This window comes from Melopsittacus undulatus, chromosome 2 (assembly GCF_012275295.1).
Source record: "Melopsittacus undulatus isolate bMelUnd1 chromosome 2, bMelUnd1.mat.Z, whole genome shotgun sequence".
NCBI classification, from domain to species: Eukaryota; Metazoa; Chordata; class Aves; order Psittaciformes; family Psittaculidae; genus Melopsittacus; species Melopsittacus undulatus.
Window position 1 is genome coordinate 60,084,585 of NC_047528.1, and position 24,170 is coordinate 60,108,754.

General features: G+C 38.1%; 1 protein-coding gene across 1 annotated transcript in view; it reads left to right on the forward strand.

The window, feature by feature from the left end:
- Positions 1-24,170, forward strand: part of MCF2L (MCF.2 cell line derived transforming sequence like) — a 93,411-nt gene that overhangs the window by 19,825 nt on the left and 49,416 nt on the right. The window contains exons 2-3 of the mRNA XM_031046159.2: positions 8,740-8,823; positions 17,326-17,440. Of these exons, the coding sequence (XP_030902019.2) occupies positions 8,748-8,823; positions 17,326-17,440 (191 nt within the window). The 5' untranslated portion in view covers positions 8,740-8,747. The remainder of the gene's footprint in view (positions 1-8,739; positions 8,824-17,325; positions 17,441-24,170) is intronic.

Below are 24,170 nucleotides of genomic sequence, written 5' to 3' on the forward strand. Positions count from 1 at the left end.
TCTTAGACTGGAAAATGTACGGATGCTTCATTCGAGATCTAAACAATCTGAAAATGGGGTTCTGTAAAGCAAAGGAGAGAAGGCACTTGCCAAGCCTCTAGCACACTTCCTTCAAAACACTGCATGTGAGCAGCAGAGGTGACTGTCTTGTATTAAGAGATTCTATAACTCCCTGTTGTAGAGAGATAGTGATCCCAGTATCTCTCTTTATCTGATCTCCCAGAGAGATACTGAACCATGTCCATGTCCTGCCTCTGTTCAGATTGCCTGAAGCAGTTCATGTTAACATTGCTTTAGAGACACACAATGCGTTTCATCTTTTTAATGGCATTGGGTAGTAAGCCACAGTGGTTCAACAGCTGCTTCATCAATGACTCTGGCATCTGTGTGGTAAGGTGGGACAGTCAGTTTGGTTATGAACTGTGCAACCTCTTCTTTGTAAGTCACCTGTCCCACATACTGGGAAGTTACAAGCAACTCCAAATAAATATCTTAGCTGAAAACTAGTACTCAGCTCCAAATAAAGCACTTAGTGGACACTTTGCTCTTTCTTCTCTCTCACAGCCAGGAAGTGTTTTGTATCACCTTTCAAAACATAGAACCGTACATCTATAAACTAATGAAAATGTGCTTGTGCCAAAGTACTATAAAATAATATTGTTTGTTAGAAGTGATTCTACCTATCCTCCATATCACTGAAATGATAAAATTCAAGACTTTTTATCAGGGCCTACAATGGCAGCATGAAGAGCACCACTTTAAGGTGGAAAAGGGTAGGTTTATATTGGCCATAAGGAAGATTTTTGATATACGATGAGGGTGGTGAGACAGTGGAGCAGGTTGTCCAGAGAAGCTGTGGATGCCCCATCCCTGGAAGTGTTGATGTTTAGGTTAGATGGGGGCTTTGTGGAGCTTGATCTAGGGAAAGATGTCCCCCAACCATGGGGGGTTACTCTAGATGATCTTCAAAGGTATCTTCCAACTCAGACCTTCCTGTGACAACCTCATGATTGCTGACACTGCTGTAATTTCTCTCCAGAATAGATGTCTACAACAAACAATTAGATTTTACCACTTTGCTGTTTTATAAAAGTGATTTTAATTTTCAGATCAAGAGTAAAATCACACATTGTTTAAAAATCTTACCTTGATTCCAAAATATCCTCCAAGAATGTTCAGTTTAGTAGAATTGCCAAATGTTCATGCAGCTGGTCCTGTACTTGTCAACTTTTCAGTTAAACTTTTGGGGTGTGCTTTGAGGCATGTATTTTTCTGCACAGAGGGTTGAAAACAGGTGTTTTCAGTAGGAAGAACGTTTGGTGTGATTGCCCGAAAAGATGTCCATTTTAGCATATGTGTTTAAGCTTTGTGATTGCATCATCAGTTCTTAAGTCATGATTAAGTCCTCTAACTTGCGTGCAGCTCTTTTATTAGGAGTTGATGTTTCCATTTTCCATATTTTTAAGACTTCCACTTCTTTGCAAGGCTCTAGTACTTAGAAAGCAAAATTCCTATAATGGTTTTCTCAGAGCATTAAAACTTACTAAATGCAGTTGGCAAAATCTGGCATTTTTGTTATTCCATGGAGACTTGGTTGCTTAAGTAATGAGACACATCTGGGTCACTCATTACTAGAGTATTACTAGAATACTAGAACTGCTGGAATATTACTAGAGTGCTGCCTAGGGGAGCATTCTCTGCTGCTCAGTCTGTATCTGATATTTCTCCAGTAAAAAAATAAAAAAGAAAATTTTGCTTTTTGCAAAATCTGCTGCTTGTAGGTGACTGAATACAGCTGATACTTTGGAAATATTTTTATATTACGCGCTCAGCATGATTTGCAGCATTAAGGAGTTAATGATGCTGCAGTTTGGAAATATTTTAATGCTGTTTTGGTGGCATGATTCCTAGCAGTCTGAAACCATCCTGCAAGAACAGAAAAGTGTTTACCAGCAGGCTTGGCTTTCTCATGGAAAGAGGATGAGAGGAATATTATTATTGCGATACTAATAGCATGCCATATGCACCAGGTTAATTTTTACTTGTAGGTAGTAAGTAAATGTGACAGTATTGTTGCCTTTTAAGTCCTCTTTGTGGCTAACAAAATCTTTGTTATAATATGGCTGTGTGGCATGACTCAAGGTTCCCTGTACTTCTCAGTTTGGGACGGGAGTAATTATGACTTGAAATAGCACAGAGAACATCTCTTTCTCACCAGAATATACTAAGTTCACCTTAGCACTGAATGGACCAAAAGCATGGGGAACAAAGTAATTAATGCCATAATTGGTAACAGTTTCATATTTCCTGCAAAAATTGCATCGTCTTTCCTCACCCCCTGCTCTTTTACCTTGTTTTAGAATTTTTTCAAGTACAAAGAAATACTAGGTCTTGTTGTTGATCCCTAGATTTTCTAATTATTACAGCATTTTCTTCTAGTTACAGATTAGCAAGTCACTCTTTTAAGCCATATCCAAAATTAAAGCTGATCCCTGAGAAGCTGTGGGACTATGGAGTATGTGTGTCAACCAGGTGTGACTGATGAAGCAAAGAGGAAGAAGCTGTAGTATTTAGGACTGTATCCTGTGAGTGCATCTACTGTATGTGGAAAAGGGAGGATTATATTTACTCTGATGTTTGTGCTTTGAGGTGATATTATTTAGGCAAACTATGACAAAGAATTTTGTTGCCTTTTGCAGAAGGGGAGGTGGAAGAAGAAAGAGAACAAAGCCAAGTACATCCTTTGATGTACAATATAAGTGGTCAAACCCAAAAATTTTAGGGAACAGTTTGAAAGAAACCAGAATCTTTGCTAGCCCCCAAAGCATGTTTTGAGCAGGTATGGGGACAATTACACCTCTTGTAATCTTGTGCCAGCCCAGCAGCACTGCATTTGCTGTATGCCTCTATTTTATTTTATTATTTTTTAAAGGATCAGTGTTTAATCTCCCTACCTGAAATTGAACCATTATCCTTATAGTTTTGTAGATAGTCCTGTGCTAAATCTCTGACTCTGGTCAAGAAGAAGAAAGAGGTGGACTTTTATCTTTAATTTGCTTTGCAGGAAGTAGGAGTTACTTTTATTTTTTTTGTTATTTCACCCATGACAAGTTCCTGTCCCTTGTATTTAAATTCTGGAATTGCAGCCTCTTGGTGTTAATTTATGTGTCTTCTAAGTACGTGTGGTATTCTTCAAGTACGTTTAAATGAGCAGAGTTATCAAATTTTATTTCAATTGAATAATTTAAATATTACCAAAACTTAGGGGTCATGAAAAGTGCTGCAGAAATATCACAGACTTGTGGAAGATATGCATGCTCAAGGATTCTGATGTATGAGGCATTCAAAACACCACTCAAACAATACATGCCTCTGTCCACTGTGTATGGGTTTATAACAGAGGGAACATTACTCCTGAAGTTTTAGATTGTTTTTGGCAGTACCATTTTCAAACCTGACTCAACTAGACCCTTACTTAACACTGAAAAGGTATGGATTCCAGTCTGGCCTACATGTCATGGGCTTACACAGTCATGCTGTTCTGTATTGTGGCAATAGGCTGGAGAGTCCTAGAAAATTAACTGATGTTAGTAATGCTGCAGAGGTTGAACTTACATAAAGCATGATTCGCTTGAAGTATGAGGATCTGTTTTACGTACCAGGGCTCTTGAGAGGAAATTGTCTTTTCTGACTTAGAGAGGGAATGGGAACTGTAGCTTGACTGTAGGTTGTAAAGCTGTTACAAGTAAAATTCTTATATAACTGTATCATTCAAAATGTTTCTTGGACACTCAGTGCCATGTGAAGCTGTTTGGAACACGAGGTTTCTTTATTTCTCTTTGTGCTGGCAATTGGCATACTGGTAGAAGCAAGGAATTTGTATTTCCTGCTTGCATGGAATGTTTTAGTTCACCAAAAATTAACAAGTTGTAAGAGCACTGTTTTACCCAGGTGATAATTTCCTTCCCAACTACACTTTAACAGAAAGCATGAGAATTCCAGAGGTTTCATCAGTTGCTTTTCCTGGCCCTTTGTTTTGATAGCAGTGTAGTCAAATAAAATAGAAATTAACTCTTCCTGAAGATATTTCAAACCAGTGAGGTTTTAATACTTGATTAATGAACACTTGTATGAGCTCCTGTTGTAGCTAAAAATAGCACATGGACCCAAGGAACTCGGCCTGCAGCTGTTGTGCTGCACACCTAGCACAGAGCTTACAGACATTGTCACCATTTAGCAGTGTTTTTCAAATTCAGTTTAAAGCTGGAGACCTCTCTCAGCATCTTTACTAGCTCATTAGTTTCATGTGGGTTAGCATGGAGGAGGGCTATCTTCACCAGCTCTGCTGCTCTGGCCCTTCCTCCTCTGGGGGCTACACAAAGGAGCTGACTGTTAGTGATGGTGGTCGGGGGGTGAAGATGAAGAGGGAAGAATGAGGAAATGAAAGGTTTGCCTTGAGGCTGAGAGAGATGAAGGGAATGTTCTGAAAGTCATTATCTTGCATTTATAATTACCAGATGGGAGGGTGCTCTAATGAAGAGATTTTTCAAATGAAGACCCCCTTCATACAGGGCATTCAACTTTCTGAGTGGGTAGGCTGTTGCAGAGGAGAGAGAAGCAAAACAAAACTGGTTTAGAAAAAGACATTATTTTTTTCAATTTAAGGCATGAATTTCATAGAGAAGCCATAGATACATTTTCAGGAGAATCTTGATGACTTGGCTAGAAAGAGGAAGAGAAAAAAATATTTGTAGTTTGCTTTATGGTTGACTCTTGGGATCTGTGCTGAAAGGCATAATTGTGTCCGTATGTGTACAAACAGGATGGCTTTCAAGTTGGTATAGAGTAATGGCCATAGAATTTCAGGCAGAACTAATGAAAGGTTGGTGTAATTCCAGCTGGCTCAGTGGGAATTTGATTAAACCCATTACAAGAGGCTCATGAGTTGTGTCTGGAGACTTCCTTCCATGGAATGTAGATACAGTCTGTTCACATTCCCCTTCAGTGTTGTCTTATGTGAAGATGGCTTTGCTTACACATATCAGACAAACTCTGAATGATGATGAGTTTCAGTTTGAGCAGAAAAGAAAGGGGAACCATTTACCAGTAAGTGAAACAGTGAAACTCTTGACATGAGTGGCATTGATTCCTCAGATCCAGGTTTCTTCAGGGTTTACTGGCATCAGGTAATTCAAGCACAAGTTATCTCTCTCTCCTCATGCTTAAATCTGTCATCCTGCTTCATTTGAAATGCAGTCAGGTGTGTTTGATGGGATGAGGTCACGCCCCTCTAAGCCGTCTTTCTCCATCGTAGAGACAGGACTATCAAAGCAAGATTTAAAACTGAATTAGAAGGTGATATATGTGTAAGACTGTCATTCACATTTTTAAAGACAAATTTTTTTTTCTAAGAACCACATATTTAACTGACTCCTTTATGTTAGTAAGATGACAATTCTGTCCTTTCTTATAATTTAAATGCTAAATAATGTGTCTCTTTTTAAAGAGAATCCAGTTATTGGCTTAGAAAAAAAATGTACATTCCTGGTTATTGTGTGTGTTCAGCTTTAAATAAAGATTATGATGATAAAAAGAGGTAAAAATTTTACAGAACATTATTTTGTTGTTTATTAACACCTACAATACCAGGTACACTATAAATCCCAGGGGCTTTCTTTTAAGCAAGCTACTCTCAAAAACTCTTTTTAAATGAGCTTTTCAGGAAAGTCTTGAATTCTAACACATTCTGATATAAGCATCATTTTTTCAGCTATGGATTTTGAATACTGTAAAACAGATGAACTCTTAGTTCTCTGTTTTGAAAATACTACATAAAGCAGTATATATAGAAAAGGGAAAATTATGGCTGTGTAAATCTTAATCCATGTAAGTGAAAGTAGAGTTCAAGACTACAAAAATACCTTATAAAATGGAAAAAGATTTTCAGTAATTCTGTATTTTAATGTGCACTTAATTAGCTTTACTAAAATGGAAGCTGACACTAAGGAATTTAGCAGGTGGCAGATTCTCTATTTAAATAATATTTCCAAGATATTATTTTCCCTAAAGTCCATGAGTGTAAGGAGTGTGTGCCCTCACAGACTGTTTAGCATGCCTGCCTTTTGTTACTTTATCCTGTTAAAGAAGTGGTGTGTTCAATTTATGATGGACAAAATTAATGATGGACAAAATTGAAGTGAAATCGGATTAAATCCCAAACTGTGATGAAATTGCTTTTCTAGAGGGATGCTAAATATGATGCAGAGTGATGAGGTTTTACAATTGCATCTCCTCTGAAAGGAAACAGAGGGTGCTAGAGAGGGATTTCTGGCTAAATCTGTGAGCACTGACATGGGGTTCAAGCATATCCAGGCAAGCTGCTGGATGGGAAATGTTCAGCAGTTCAAAGAGTTGCATTTTCTTGCTTCGTTTTAAACTGCTATTGGTTACCTTGGTTGTTTCAAATTGTTTAAAATGATCTCTGATGTCAATGCGTATTCTGCTTCCAGAAGTGTGTCATGAAACCAAAACAGCAATTTGAGGTACGCTTTGGTAGAGAGCGCAGCAGGAAGGGCTCCTGGACATTTTCTGTCTGTAAAGCAACAAGGTGTGCTGCTCCTCCAGTTGCAAACAGACTGGCTCTTAAATTTATGTTTAAACTAAGTTTAAAATGAGGGGCAGGAAAATACTGGCTTTTCAGTGAAACTGTATCTGATGACACGATTATGGGGCTGCCCTATGCTACTTGCAAAAGCTGCTACTTCTATCAGAGGGAATGCTTGAGCAATCAAACCTAGAATCTAGACTTGGACCTTCATACGCCACAAGTCAGGACTACAGTGGGATTGATATCATGGATACATGAGGAAAGCGCAATCATTTTAATTACATATCTCAGAAACACAGAAGGGTTTTTTCCTTCCTTATGAATATCTTGCCTGCTTGAATGTTGTGTGTCATGTATTTACTTACATACATAAAACACACCCATTTTATTACATGCTTAGTTTACAGTAATGAATATTATTTCTACCTGTGACTGTAGACAGGATGGCATATAACAGAGGGATTACATTCTTTTCCCTTTTCTCATCTCCTATCAAAAAATGAGGCACTGATCAGATAATAGTTTATATTCAGGTAAATGAGTCCACCTGCAGGCATAGATTTGGAGAATCAGGTGTGTTTAGGTTCTTAAACACTGCTGCTGGAGGGCTTCTTATATTAAAAGGCACCGACAATAAACAAAAAGTCTAAAATCCTTTTGCCTTTGGAGGGCAGGGTCCCCTCTTCTGGAAATGACTTGGCCATCTGCAGTTGGACTTTAGAAAGATCTGTGTTCAGTTTTCTTTTACAAACATTAATATGATGCCATAACTGGAGGTCTGGGTGAAACATGACTTAAAAGTCACTTATGGATTTGACAGTGTGGTATGCAGAGGTCTTCTGATCAAGCAGCAGTTCACCGGATGGAGAAAAATAGCTCTGATCAGTGTGTGACCTTGAAAATGGTCATGGGTTTTTCTCTGCCTGACTGGCTGAAAGAGAACAGAGAAGTTCTGTTTCCTGGTATTAGTTGTTGCTTATCTGGAACAAGTAACTGAAAATGGGTTTTTTTGCCGTTCTTAAATAGCTGCAGTTCTCACAATTTTATATATATGAGAATCGTTTATAAGAAGTGAGTGGTGCTCTGCTCAAGATCTAGCATTTCGAAGAATTCTGTAATAGCAAGTCATGTCCTTGAGGGCCAGAGCTCTACTCCTGTTTTATCAACTTGTACTTCAAGGCAGATAACACTTATCCTTACATCACTTTTAGGTTTCTACTTAGTTTTTCTGTGCATATTGATGGTTCTGAGTATCAGTCTATCTTGATGGCGTTCTAATGAATACATTAAAAAAACCCAAACTTCTTTATACAAAGATGTCAGATGAAAAGAAATGTTCAAAACTGAATAATGAAAATTACAGATTATCCCTTCACTACTTTTCAGTCAGGCTAAAATTGTAATTATTTTTTAGGAATTCCAAAGGAGTAAAACTTTTTTTTTCCTTGTAGAGCAATGAGATCATAGCTTAATGAATGGGGCAACTCTGTGTCAGACAGCCTGTATCATGCTTAGTGAAACTTAGGTTTCTGCTTGACCTCTGGAAGTACACTGTGGGAAACACTTCTGCTCAAACACTATGGCAAAAAATGAAAACTCAGGAAAGCAGTATGTTTGTCATTAGGCTAAAGTGGGAGGGCTGAGATAAAAGATTAAGCAGTGCATTTCACTGTGTAAGTATGAATGTATGTGTTCAATGTGAGGATATACTTTCAAGGCTGTTCTACCTTCTCGAATGCTATTGCTTTGGGGTATTTGAACATTAGACAGCCCAGATGGATCATAAGTTTTTCTTTATGTACGAGTTGAGAAGATTTTAATAAAAATTGAATTTGATGTGTAAAAATCCCCATAGTTTAATATCATTCCTGAGAAATATTAGCTCTGCAATGGTTCAGTGACATCCCTCGCTGCTTCCAAGTGTCAGCAAATCCACATTACTTCACTCTTGTATCAGTATGCTGTTCAAACAAAAGCTTGCCCTTGGTACACACTTGAAAAATTTAAAAACTTTGACAGTTTTCTGTGTGTTTGTGGGGATTTTTTTTTGCTTTTTTTTTATGTCTGCTGTGACATTTTACACAAAATGAGTTTTGCAATGTAGACTTAATTTATTTTTTTTTCCTCCACAGATGAAATCATGCATCAGGATATCATTCCCCTCTATGCTGCAGATATTCAGGACCAGTTAAAGAAACAATTTGCTTATCTGTCAGGTAAGACTATGGTTTTCCCTCCTATACACATTACTTAGATGAGTACTTCAGCCTGTTGTGCTTTCACGGTTTTTGATGTCTGATACAGGAGAAATTCATATTTATGAGCAACTCAAAATGCAGCCTATCTAGACTTGGTACTTAAGGATTAACAAGATTTATTTTTTTTTTATTAAAAAGAATCTAATAGAAATTTTAGATTATAGCTTATTTTCCAGTTAACTGGAGAATGCAGCGTGGGTGTGTTGGTGGTTGCTATGGTCTTGCAGTCCTCTGCCCACGGCCTCAGCTGCCACTGCCTCTACTCTCAGGTTTAATATGAAACCCAAGCTGACACCTTGGTCTCAACCTAAATGCTGAAGTGAGCAGCGCAGTACCATGTTCCCTTGCAGTCTCAGTGCTAGGTCAGGCACATGTAGCATCAAGATCTGAGACAGGGGGTTTGATGTGGTATTACTGTCTGCCATCTACAAAGAAACCTGCTTAGGTGTAAACCCATCTCTGAAAGCAGCACAACCATATTCACCCAGCACAGAGCATCTTTGCCCGTGGATAACCTATGCCAGGTAGGTGATGGGGACCTGTGTTTGTGCCATGCAAATGTTGGTTGCAGAGAGAGCTTGGTCTGTCTCAATGCTGGGACCATCACTGGCTCATAATGAGTAAAAGGAGATATAGTTTGTTTGCTCAATGATCAGGCTGTGTCAGGTATCCGATAAGCTTCTGAGTTTGTTTTCACCCTTCCTGCCTGTAAAGCTCTCCTAGGTGTGCAGCTGTGAACTTGCTGGAGTTATTGCCCTGCCCTTCCTTCCATACATAGGGAGAGCATCAGTGGCTTTGCAGAGCTGCCCTGCCCTGCCTCCTTCAATATAAGGAGCATGTGCCCCATGCTGTGGGACAAGTGAATCATTATTACATCTCTGGGCTGAATCTGGGCTCTAAAGCTATTCCCTTTCCTTTTAACCCCTCCATGCATAAGATCAAGAGAGGTGGGAGAATGAAGAAATATGCTACTTTGCATGGTAATAGCTCATTGAATCCTGTACTTATAATTAACCATTTATTATGATTTACCCCTGCCACACAAGCTAAACTAAGTGTGAGTCCGTGGTAGTGACTGTTTTCTAAGGGGTGGTGATAGCACTTGGAAATAACATTATTTTGTTTATGAAGTTGGCTGTTCATGCTCCATTTGAAATGATGGTACTTAAGCTACAATTATTTTCTGTCAGTTGACTTTCCAGGCTCTTCCTTTTTATTCAGGGGCAGAAAATAGCTCATAATAGTGTTATGCAAGACTCCGCCTTTTTGGGAACCTGTAAGTAGGGTTTACACTTTGTCCCTCAGAAGTAAGGGGAGAAACTAGTAAGTTGAAAAAAAACTCATTGGGTCCAACTGGAAATTACTCACATTTTAAGACTGTTGGGTTCACACAACTACAAGCATCTTCAGCATACCTTACGTGCACTGTGCAGTGGAGCTTAGTAAGAGCAGCCATTCTTCATTCTATTTTCTTCTATTTATTCACTCTGCTGTCTACTAGAAGTCTGGGATTTTTTGCTGGAAATACTAGGCCAGCTGCATTACTGTGGACTGTAACTATATTCTCTGTTGTATTTTATTATTCTTGGGTAATCTGACTGTTGGGCATTTTCATTTCACTTTGGACTTCAACTCTTTTATGGTAATATTCTCTTGTGGGACACTAACAGTTAATTTTCTGTACTGTACCAAATAGTGGTACAGGTTCTGTGAACATAGGAGCAGATATAATATTTTGATACTTGATTTATGCACAATTTGTTCTTGCAGTTGTGCTCCCAGGTGGCTTTGCTGTAATGTCAGACAGTTCATGTGAAGGGGATTTTTCTCCTTATTACTAAGTTGCCTTGGAAATAGAATTTTAGGACCTAGTATAAAAACTATTAAAATGAAAGTCCATAGATTACAGATACATTTAGTAGATAGTATCTTTGTAGATATGGTGATTTGAATAATGTGTTAGATCCTTTTCAAGGTTTAGGTTTTGGCTTTGTAATAGGAATGTGACATATACTTGAGAATCACTTTAGTGTCTCTAATAGTATGTATCTGGGTCTTGTGGGACACTTGCTTTAATAGTGAATAAAACCTAGTCTACTCCTGTGCCTGAAGACTGTAGCCCTTCTGGGCTACTTCCTGTGTTTTGGTGTAAATTTGGGTCATTTTTTTTCCCTTGATCTCTTTTCCTCAGCAGATACAAACTAATTTGTGTCCCTCATTCTGCTACATCATAATGACAATGCTGCAGAAACTTCCAAATTTAGGTTTGGAATGAAAAAAAATTTAAACAAAAACTTGAATTAATGCTTCAGTTTCTTACAGTATTTCATTCACATTTTATATTTATTTTTATTAGTATTTTCTGTTTTCTATCCTTGACTGGAAAGGTACTGTGTGACTTTCATACCCAACTTTGCAATGATCTGCCATTGCTGTACGCAGGTATGTTAAAATAAATGTAGATGAAGAAGAGTGTACAGACAGGTGTGTATGTTTATATGCATTGAATTGTAGAAGCTATGTGATGTGCAAGTGAGAATCTTGGACACTATAAGTGCTGAACCAGTTATTTCAACTCGCTTTTCTTCGAATGCCTTTTTGCACTGAACAACTTCAAACAAAATATTTCCATTAAAAGAAATACAAATATGAGTTCATGGTACTTGCATTTTTCCCGTCAATTCATAGTTGGTTTTCCTGCTGTTGGAAAAAGTTAGCATTGGTACTAGCTTTCCAAATGCTCCTATCTCTGGCCTTTTAAATTGTCATTCTAAATAATATGCTTCTCCTTGCTCTTTGTAACTTTATTTACTTGGCTATGTTCTTGCTTACCTGTGGTGAAATGACCTGAAAATCCTCACTAGTTAAACTGTTCCCTTTGAAGTCTCCACAGGTGCCAAGTCTGTCTGTAAAATTGTGTTAGAGAACTTCTGAGTCCTGTACCACATACATTGCATCAATTAGTTAAAAATATCAACTATATGCTGCTGATTTAACATGGTCAAAGTCTGTTGCATATTGACAATGGAAGAGGTATTATGTAGCAGTTTCTGTCTTGCACAGGTGTAAACTTAATTGCTGTTTTATTTTCACTGTACTAAACCCACTGTCTGTAGAGATGTATTTCTTAAAAAAAAAAAAAGTAAAAAAGAGAAAATAAAAAAAAAGAAGAATCCTTGGCTAAGAGATCTCCAGCTCAAATACATTCAGGTACAAGTTTAGTTACTTCAGTTTGGTTTCTAAGCCAGTACACTTACTGCTTATCAGCCTAGGCAAAATTCAGCTTGTAAAAGGTACACAGTAAAAATTATCATTTCAAGGAAAGAATATTTTAATAAATTTCTCCAGTTCTATTTTTATTTAAAAGGGTATGCAGCAAAGCTTTTATCCACTACCTCATTGAAGTCTACAAGTAATTGCAGATACTCCTAAGTCCTCCAGTGTATTATGCAAGGAGAAAGGAGAAATTCTTCATCAGAAACATAGGGACATAACAGCTGAACCACCATAACAGTAAAGCAAAATTTGAAGTAAGCCTTTCTCTCATTCATGCAAGAACTTTGCTTTTGACATGACTGCAAACAAGGTTACTTTACTTAAGCTAGGTCTTTTGAACCAAAGATGTAGTTCTGACTGTTTAAGGATGATGACGCTCCTGCTTTTGTGTGTGCATATTGATCAACATATGGATCACTTTTCTTTCTTTTTTTTTTGAATAGTCTGAATACTATTTAATTTGCATTATAGGTTCAGGCTGGAAGACCTGTCTCTTTGCTCCATCATCATCCAGCTACCTTGCTTCCTTGGGCAGAGTATTTTTAAGAATTCCTTTCCTTATGCGTGAGGAGGGGAATAATTAGGGAAACATTGCAAAATAATCTTCTGCTCTTCTTTCCTGGAAGTCTGACCAATGTCTTTGATGTTCCTGTATTTTGCTGGCCTTACCAAAAAAACCCAAAACAATAGTGTGTCTTTCATAGCACTGTGAGGAATTACACTCTGAGGAATTTTGTCTATGTGTGTGTGCACACACGTGTGTAGTTTAGTTCCTGTGCAATTCATAGTTTTTGTCATTTTCCCTGCTAGTGCCATCTTAAATTATTTCTTATCTGAGACTGGTTTTAGATACCAAGTCAATCATATACCTTTTGATTAGATTTGTGTAAAACAGTGTTATAATTTCCTTGGTTTGGCACTACTACTATCACCTTACCTGCTTAATAAAAAAACACCATACAAAACAAACTCAAAAGAGATTACAGCTGTGATAGCAACAGTCAGATGTTGCAGATTATAAAGAATAAAAGCTAAATTACCTAGACATAAGGTAAATTTTACCAGTCCCATCTCACAATAGCACGGCTAGTTTTCCAAGTATAATTTTTCCACTGCTTTCATACACAAGATCACAATGCTTTGGGTCCACATAACTTTAACAGTTGGTGATGTGTTTAAATAATTGTATGCAAAAGTCAGGAACATGAAGTGCTGTTTCCTAAGCACAGTTAAGTGATTTTGCTGCCTAACAATGTAGTTCAACATGTTTTTAAAATGCGTGTTTCTCCAAAACCCAGTGTTGTTGCTGTTGTAAAAAACAGCTTTAGACTAAGGCATGTAGATCTGTTTAGAGGAGCTCCACCTAACGAGGTTTAGTAGAATTTTAAATGTTTAGCCACTGAAAAATTACCATTTCAGAGCAGTAATTTGTATTTTCTTTTATACCACATCTGTTAAAGAAATTTCAGTTAAATAGGTTGTAAAAGTCAGTTATAAATGAGTTAATGAAAAATTTTGCTTTTAATGAAGGCTCATGGAAGTTGGATGGAAGCAGATCCACTTCATTTGAAGTGGTGTGGTAGTTTTATTTTTTTTAATTGCTGATATGTGCTCTTTACTTCTATGGTGTTTCCATTTTTAGACTGAAAAGTAATAATCCTCTCAATTGGAGAATGTTCCTTACAGCTGCATGTTATGAGACAAGTCTCAAGTAATTCTTGGGAACTATTTCAGGTAAAATGTGTGTGGACTGATTGCACGTGCTTAAGGGCTGATATGTTCTCTTCTGCTCTTTACAATAAACAAAACCTAAAGCTGGCACTCAAGTGGCATTTGTTTAATACATCAAGAAGAAATAATATTGAATGTTTTCCCACATTTTCATAAAGTTACAGAACGGTTTGGAAGGAACCTTTAAAGGTCTTCTAGTCCAACCCCTGCTCTGTGGGTAAGGGCATAATTTGCTAGATCAGGTTGCTTAATGCTCCATCCAACCTGACATTTGCATAGTTACAACAGTACTTATATTTTTTAACAAAAATATAAGGGGATTTAATGTCCTTTCAGAGATTTATCTTTTAAAAATCCCTGGCAACAAAGATTAGACTAAGAAAATATTCTCACTGCTCTCAAGGACATACTTGGTTCTCTTAGGAATGCATAAAGCTATTCAATTCCAACTGCATAGGTGAGAGCATCCCTGGTTACCACTAGAAATAGGAGAGTGGGCTTGTGTGTGCCGGTGTGTGCAGAACTTGCCCCATAAATAAATTTAGGCTGTTTCACAGATGTGGCTGAAGTTTCAGTACTGTGAGCTAGAGGTAAAGGAGAATGGTTATGACTGTGAGGTAATTAGAAGTAGTCACTCTACCAAAAGACCTAAATTTATTAAAATGTTACAGTTAAATTGCTACTTTTTTGAAAGGTGATTAAAATTCCAGTCAATTGTTTTAAAAATTACTCTGTACAAACTGAATTATTTTCATGAGTTTTAGCACTCGAAGTTCATCTAGGTTTACATTTCATTCGTTTTTGCAATTGGGTGTATATAATTCTGAGATGTTGGAAGGTTATAATGTGAATCGATTTTAATAAAATACTTTAAATTTTTGCCTTAAAACTGTGTTGCAAGAAGGATGCAAGAAGTAAAATGGTTCATTTTGTCACTCAGATGCTTTCCCTCTAACTAAAAACAACAAAACCCAACATAGATTTGTAAACTTTCATGTTTATCTCTTCCCTCTAAATTCCTTGGCTTGATTTAATTCTGGGAGAAGGGAAGAAAACTCACATTTTACACAGTGAGTTTAGCAATAAACTGTACAATGCTGCTTTTGCAGAGGTGGAGAAACAAAAAGCGATTCAGGGTAAAGGGAAAAAACTGTTCCTTTCTGTACCAGGTTCATTATAAAATATAGGACTCTTTAAAAAGTGAACCCACCTACTGCTTTTACTATTATTTAATACAAGCAACATTTGTATGTAGAATTTTAATTTGTTTTATTTCTCATGCCTTTTTTGCAATCTGCTGTGTCAAACACTCAACTGCTTTGCTAGAGTGGACTATCTTCCATTGGTGGCCATGTATTTAAAGGGGCAATATAGAAAGCAACTTCTATAGGGTCAGTGATGTTAAAGCTGAAATTCTACAGAATTAATTATGTATATCACTTCAGGTCACTGTGCCCTAAACTCTTTTCTGCAGATGGTCCTGATAGAAAAAAAGCAGTTGAGCAGAATTTTAAGGTACATGTGTGCTTAAGTGTCCCAGCAGGAAAATACTGGAGAAAAAGATAATCAGTGAACAGCTATCTTCTAGCAGCATGTGGCAGGACAGAGTAATCTCCACCCAAGATAACCATGATCACTATACTAGAAACTTAAAATTAATAGGCAGTGTCAAGGCGGGATGGTGCTATTTGCTCTTGACAATCAGTGGTGGTCTGGAAATTCCCTGAAGGTCATAGCCTGGGCTTCTGCTTTTAGGATGTGTCCTGCAAGCCTATTGTTGTTGTTCTTTTGTTTCATATGTCCTATTTATAGAAATTAAGTAGAACAAAGCAAGTAACCAGTGGGGATACAGAAAATAATGTGTAATTATACCTAAAAATAGATATTCTAGAGAGAGCAGAGCACCTCATGAGTAACAGAAATAATCATTATCATGCTTGAAACTGCTTGTTTTTAATGAGCGAGGAAAATGCTTTGGTCCTGAGAGCCTGGGTAGAGCAAAAAAGTAATAGACTCAAAATTGGTCTTCACTTACATTAGTGTTGTGAACATTATTTAGCTAAAATTAATTCTCCTGGTTTAACATTGCCATATTCAGATGTATTGTAAAGGTTGTTTTTGCAAACTTTTTTTGCATAATAGTTGCATTTTCTTGTTGTTTAAATGCACGCAGAACACATTGTTCTCTGACATAGTTTGATTTCAAGAGCTAGTAGCACCATATTGCCTGTAAGCTGTTAAAGTCAGATTTACCACAAATTAACATAAGGATAGTATTTGAGCTCTTCTAATTACTTGTGGGTTTGGAGTGGAACAGTAATTTCTTTTATCAAATGAACCTGAGCTCAAATATTTCTCTTTTTTTTCTGGTTAGAAGCAAAGACATTGGGAGTGGGTAGTGCACTGTAATTTTCACAAATCACTATTGCTCTCATGATTGGTGTTAATACAGTTTACAGCTGATTTCTACTAAATTGTAAGATTTTGGGCCTGGAAAAAAAAAATCTCGGTTACTTTACCACAGTAGTTTTCTTGGCTGTTTTTCTCCTTTCTTACAATTGTGAAGCAAAGATAACTTTCTAGCAATGTGTCCCTTCTACCCTCCAACTGTCAACTTCTTGCAGTTGCTAGGGCTCAACAAACTCTTTGTCCAGCCTGCCTTTATGAAAATGTGCTGTCTTGAGACACGATGCATTAACATTGCTGTTAAAAGAAAATATTACATTTTGCATATAAAAATGTGTGTGAACTGCATTAAAAAGCATTGCATCTGTGAATACTACCCCAGTGGTGCAAAAGCCAGAAAAGATACAGGTAATGTTCATGAGCTCATCAGCAGCCATACTGCAGTGTAGGTGTTTGGCTCTGGTTTACCTTTTGTAGGTGATTTCAGAAGTTTAACAGGAAATCTCATTTGAAACACTTTCCCCCATTTCTTTTAATGTTCTGGCCCTTTCTTTAGATCATCCTGGAAGCACACCACCCTGGTGGAAAGGGAATGGGGGGTTGTTGCATGAACGAGTTCATACTGGTGAGAAGGCTGAATTCATTTCAAAATGGAGATTCACCAACTTCATTCTGAATTAACTTTTTTTTTTTTTCCAAAATTAGCTCATTTCTCTCTCCAAATCGGTTATATTTACTTGCAGTTGACATTTATCAAAAGAAAGATGCACTGCCATCTGGTGTCAAAACTGTGTTCACATGAGCAGACATTTGTATAGAAAACTAATGTGGTGTGACAAGCTCTCTTCTATAAAACATCCTAAAGCTTTGAAGAAGAAAGTGGGCTTTTCAGAATAAGCAGTGTCCATGCTGATGAGCCCTGCAAAAAAAAAAAAAAAAAAAAAAACAACACAAAAACCCTGAAGAAACACAGTAATTTACTGGGAACATACATGCTAGGTAGAGGTACTCATTTATAAACATGCCTGCTGTTTGTTTCTTTTGTAGGGGGAAGAGGGGGAGATGGATGTCCTGTTATAACCTTTCCAGACTATCCAGCTTTCAGTGAGATCCCTGAAAAGGAGTTCCAGAATGTCCTGACCTACCTGACAAGCATCCCAAGGTGAGTACCTGTCTAGGAGAAAATACCCATTTGTCTACTAAGTGATTTTTCACATTTAGTCACTTAGATGATGGTGTAAAGATCAGGCTGGTATTTAATTAAAGAAAAGGAAAATTCAGCTGTGGTGCAATGACAGTGTTGATTAGTCACAGCTGCTTAACATAGTTGTTAGATGAATCAAATAGTGCTATTTATATTTAACCAGAAAATTACTTCCTGGAAGAATGTATGGATAAAGATTCTGTGATGGACATTATCTTCTTGTTTCTTATCTTTGCTGTATCTTAGAGTGCAGTGTTCTGTGTTTTAATTGAAAACATGTATAATTCTGGCAGAGCATGCTAATCCTGGATGCTACTCAAGATGTTACTCAGTGTGAGGGAATACTCCATAGTTACATACCAAGATTTGTCCTAATCACTTGTGCTCTGTTTCCCTGGCCCAGCTGAATATACAGTCCTTGCAGCGCAACCAGAACTAGAGGGTGCTAAGCAGGCCTAGCAATTAGTTCTGGCCTTCTTAGAGGGCATGGTAGTGTTATCAATGGGCTGCTCAATAAAAATTGTGATTTTCTTGAAGATCTGTTAAAGAATGGAGTAGTGGAATTCGAGGTCCTGATGGAGGTGAGGAAGGAAAGTAGCAGAACAAAGTACAGACCCTCAACCTCAAGAAAACAGAGTTTAGGCTTATTCGGGGAAATGGTAAGCGGGATTCAATGAAAAGCAAATCTGAAGAGTGAATCTGCTGAGGAAGGCTGCCAAGTTTTCAAGGGCAGCATCCTCTAAGCACAAGAATCATACACCCTTTTAAATGAATAGACGTAACAGGAGACTGACCTGGCTGAATGAGGAACTTGCAACTGAGCTGCAGTACGAAGACAGCATACAGGAAATGAAAGCAGGGACAGGCTACAAAAGGAGAAAAAGAAATACAAAAACATTTTCCAGACACATAGGCATGGTTTCAAGAAAGTCAAAGCACACCTGGAGCTAAAGGATAAGAAACAAGGGATGTCAAGGACTACCCAAAAAAACCCTTCTATTGCTTTAGCAGTACAAGAACAGACAAGGAAAATGCAGACCTGTGCTGAAGGGGCTGGGTAAATTAGTAGCTGCCAACACAGATGAGGTGAAGACACTTAAATTTGTTCTTCTTTGATAGTGTCTCCCAGGCCTATGTGTTTAGAGTGAGGGTTCACAGAGGAGAATATTGGCAATGAATGAGGATCAAGTCAAGGATCTCTTGAGAAATCTTGGCTCCAAACTGTTCTTTGGGATGAGATGAGCTATACAGAGAGTGGTGAAGGAGACAGGAAATAGGCTTCTCACAGAGGTGGGCAGTAGAGAAAGACTGGCTGATGGTTGGAATAGGAGCAAAAGGGTCCTGATCTGGATGTAAGAGGAAAACTTTTTTGCTGAGAGAATAATAAAGCACAGAGACAGGCTGCCAAGAGAAGCTATGGAGTCTTTGCTGTTGGAGGATTTCAAGATCTGGCTGTACAAACAACCTGGCCTGAATTTAGAGATGACCATGCTTTGAGCAAGAGGTTGGGCTAGAAACCTCCTGATATCCCTTCAAATCTAAATCATTGTACGAATCAAGATCTCCTTATGACTTTCCCAAATTGGGCTATAAGGCTTTCCCGGATTAAAAAGCCTTAGAGATGGAGGTTGTGTAATACTCATGACAGCATGGATTATGCTGAATTCGCATTTGGAGCTACTCATGGTAGATGTCCTTCATGCATGTATACGCTGTTGTTTACTGTACATGCGTAAAGAAAAAAAGTAATGGTCTTGTAAAGGGCCTTCCTCTTAATTATTTTGAAGGACCTGCTCCCTGTGAGGGACCACTGCTTATATGCAGCACAGTACTGTGAGATGCCCTCCCGCTTGTACTTGTTAGTTCCTGGTTCATTTCAGAGAATGGAGCTGTGGAGCTAGCAGCCAATTGTTGCATTTTCTTTGTTTATCCTAGTGTTGGTTAAACTGCATGGTGCTAAGCCTCCATTGCTGTGATATCTTTCTTAGGTACTGTTACTACAAATAATTATGTACTAAGTTCACATCTGCTCCTCCTTTTGAAAGTCCTTGGTGGTGCTCTTCATGGTGGTCCATTGAACTTCTGCACAGAGTGTGGTATATGTGAGAAATTTTGATCAGAACAAACAGCATCTGGTGCAGGGAGGGGGGAGTACTGAGTGCATCCCAGAGCATCAGCTTGGCAGGAGCATGTTTTTACTAATTGGAAGTCTTGGAGGAGATTTTCTGGAGGCTTTTCTGTTATTTTCCACTACCTGACAACAAAGTAGAAGTGGCCATTCTAAAGTCTGGTGGTTCTTGTGGGATTTTCTTGTTTCTTTAATTTGCAATTCTTTAGGAAAAGATTGTTGCTCTGTGCAAATGAAGGAGATAGCCCAGCTGGCTAGATGTGAAGAGTGAGGTATTAACTAATGTAAAAATAACAATACTTCAGGTATTAGGGTGATAACACTTCAATTTCAACCTTGTAAAAATAATACTACTGTGAACACGCTAATAAACCTGAGACCCTTTTATGCCTGAGAATTGCTATGATCTGAAAGGGCTGAAGACACCCCTGACATTTGCACTAGCGGTGTTATGAGCTTACTGTATAAGATTTATATGTTTATGAGCCCATGTGCAGGTTTACAGGAATAAAAATTTACAGAAGTGCCACTAGCTAGATGTTAGCATACATCCCTTTAGAAAGTGTGTGCTGCTAATGCTAAGTTATTCACAGTGTATACCCCAAAGAGGGGACATGTTTGCAGTGTTCCTTAAATTGTGATTATTTCTAGTTCTGTCAAAGGTGTTAAAAGGTAGGATTTTTGCTGTTATCTTAGTTTTCAAGGGCAAAAATTTCAAATACTGTTTTAGATACTTTATAAACTGCTTTTGAGGGAAGTGGATGCAGTTACTATTTTTTTTATTTTGTAAGTTTATTAAAGAGTAGTAAGGAGTACAGATTTACAGGAAGGACAGAAATACAGCCCACAGCTTTTATGCGTGGACTGCTCTCCAGATTAGTGTTACATAGGTTATAAAATACATAACTCTGGTTTTGGGCTGTTTTGACCAAGTAAGGGGAAATGGACTTTTCTAGCCCCTCAGAACACAGAGATGTCTGAAACCAAAACAGTTCCTCAGAAAGCTACTTATGCTACTTGGTCCTGTACAAGATTAGTGGTCACAGTAAGGGGTTGGCATCAATAACTCAAAGCTCATTGTCTGACTGCCTGCAGATGTATGTTAAGGGAAATGATATTTAATGGGAATGACAGTGAGGAGCTACTAAAAGCCTCATAAGAAAGGACCTTTCTGTGCTCTGCAGTGGAGTTGACCCAATAAAATATTTACTGGTATAATAAATCTTAGCAGTGGCATCAGGTTTTCAAGTTTTGTTCCCAAGTGGAAGAAGTAGGGTTGGTAATAAGACTAGCTTAAGACTTTGTTGAAAGAGGTAAAACTGAAACCTCTTAACCTACCTTTATTATTCCCTCTGATTTATAGGTAAACATGACCTTGTCACCTCTTTTTGTATTCTTGTTCTATACTATCTAACCACAGGCTTTTGCAAGCTCTTTCAGTGTAAACTTTTGTCTTTTTTATAGTGAACTTAAATCATGAAGAGTTAAGTGTCTCATGGAGCACCTTGTGTTTAGAAATAGAACTACTGTAAGCTGCATGTTACCAACTTAGATAACTATGGAGTAGAATAGTGCAAACAGTAGGGTTACCAGCATGTGCTCAGATGTGTAAATGCCTGATACATGAGGATGTTAAGAAAGAGATAGTGGAAAGGGAATACCTCATCTCAATTTAAGATACTCAGTTAACCCTGGTGCAACTGTATATCATTAAGCAGAGAGCTGAACCATCTTCTTCAGGTGGGTGTTGTTAAAGTTGCAAGGTCAATTCAGGTTTGCAATGTCTAATGTATGGTTTGTAATAATCTCATAATATTCAGTACAAATTGTTGACATAGTGTATGACAACAGTTGTGTACCTTGTGTACTTAAAGATTGCTGCTTTATCAGGAAGAAATGATGAATTAAGGATGAGTACTATAAATAGTGGAAGATGACAGCTAATCCTTTTATAACAGCTGTTTTGGTAATGACGTGTTGTAAACGTGTAGATGTAATACTTCTGAATCGTGTTTTTCCCTTTAGCAGATAGTATTTTTCTTATAATTACTATTGAATCCCAAGATAAGGTTGTTTTTTTTAAAAAAGGTGAGTATTCTCTTTGAAATGTTTTGTTTTAGGTCAATTGAGTTTTGGTTTCATACTTATAGTACCCTAGATGAAAGAAGGAGAATCCGTGGCAGTATGTAATGTACTTAAAGCAATACTTTTTAGGGAAAGTATTTGAGCTAAAATGCTGAATAGGTACAAATACTTTACATATAAGTATTGATCCCTGGGAATTAATAGTTCTTATTGATGCAGTTGCTGAATAAACTGTAATAAGTGTCTGTAAAAATGTCTGCAAGAGGTGAGCTCTTTAAATTCAACTGGTTTCAGTAGAGGACAGTGAGCAAACTTGCATTTATTTGAGATCCTTTGCGACCATTTTATAATGTCCACATAGCTGGTTTGATTCTCTCTCTGCAGAGAAAAATGTCTCCTATTACTTCATGGCTTGAGAACTTTGGGGGTTGCTGCTGAGCTGGGTCATGGAAAAGGAGGTCATGTAGAGCAAGATTATCTAGCCTCTTAACTGAGTAAAAAACTAATGACCTCCATACACAGTGTCCATCATTTTACTGCAAAGTGGGAGAAACACCTATTGGATATACCTTTTATAGCCCATGTACACCAAGGTTGGAGAAAGAATATTCCAGTCAGGTTTTCAATAGGCTCCTGAAACAGCTGCCACCTGTACCCTTAAAAAGTCATCTTAAGGTACTCTGTTTTCTCTTCTTTTTTTCCTCTGTTTTGAAAGCATATTTCCTCTTTGTACTTATCCTAGTAAATAGACTTTTAAGATTTGCAATGTACCCTGAAGGCAAGTGTCACTCATACTTAATTCTATCCATCACAACGGTCACTGTGAACGTATTTTATTAGCTTAAGTGTGTACACATTCTTGGAATATGTATTTACCAAATGTGTGGTGTAGCATGAGAACTCAGGCCAAGAAGAAATTAATAGGTATTTGCAGTGGTTAAAAAGATAACAAAGAACCCCCTCCCCCCCCCCAAAAAAAAAACCCAAAACCAAAAAACAACAAACCAGGATCTTTCAACATACGGTTTTGCTTTTGGCTAATTAGCAGTTTCTACTGCATTCAGAAAACAGAATGCTGTGTGAGAGAACACAAAGCTATAGTTTTAATGTTCCTTGTTGCTCATATAGCTTCATCTTTGAACAAAGAAAGCAATGCTGAAATTCTTGAGGCCAAAAGAGATAGGAGAATTAATATTTTAGAAGTTTAATACTGAGTCTTAAATTCAACATTCCTTTCAAGAGAAAGAGTGTAGATTAGAATATTCAGAACAGGTTTTGATGGACAGTTTGAATCCTACACTGTAGGCTTTTTCACCTTGTATTCTGACAGAGCCTTGTATGGTCTTTCTTTGCAGTGCCTTTCTGTCCCCTTGCACGATCTTCAGCATATCTCAATTTAACTTGGCATGTTCAGCGATTTCCTGTTTTGAAAGCTGTCCCAGTCAGTTTCCTGCCTGGGAAGAGCGTCCCCTTCTTTGGGATCCCAAATGCTTGAACACCATGTAGCCTCCTAAGAAATCCTGTTGTTTGTGGTACAGTCTGGTGTTGGAAACTAGGGAGCCATCCCATCCAAGTAAAGAAACAGAATGAGGTGACCTCTGAAAGTGTCAACATCCGACAGTTTGAAAGCTCAGTTGTTAAGGTTTGCTAATCTTTGGTTAGAGCTTTCCTTGTTAAGGACACCAGGTCCTCATCATTTGGGATAACACTGGGACTGGAAAAAAAAAAACAACCAAAACCACAAACTAACAAACAAAAAAACACCCAACACCTCCACCCCCACCCCCCTGTTAAGCCCTCCTGTGTGTTCAGACCTGTGGAGACTTCACTAACATAAGCACAGCAAAGTGTGACTGGGTGGATTTAGATAGGGACCAGAAGAACCTGTGACAGCACAGCATGGTTATTGGAACTCGCAAACCTCAGAATGAGGGGCTCTGGAGAGTACAGGGGTCATAGATCTTGGGTCTGGCCAGTTTCCTTGGCACAGATCCACCACTGCACTCCTGAAGCAAGGGCAGTGGTGTTGGGGTAATGCTTGGTTTTGAGCTGGTGAGCCCATCCAGGCTGATCTTGTGAAGAAACAGTGTGGGAGGGTAACCACATGCGTTTCCTCATTTATCTGCAAACTAAACAGGCAGCCCACCACTAGCTGAGAGTTAACCACTTCTGTTTTATGGAGTGCCAGGGATGAACATCAACACATAATGGGTAAGAAATGTCAAAAAACAGATGCCCTGACAGTTCTCACTGGCATGCTGAGCAACAGCTTTGCAGCTTCAGTTTATTTCTGTCAGCTGTGCTTCATTTCAGTGCTGTCCTTCTTGTTGGATTACAATCCAAGCTGAAGATGTGGAACCTGTACCCTGCTGTTATCTTGGCAGCCCCTCAAAATTGTCAGTAAGAACATCCCAGGACCTCCAGCAAAATCTGTCATGCTGTGTGTACCCTTCCTTTCTCAGAGCACAGCTGCCA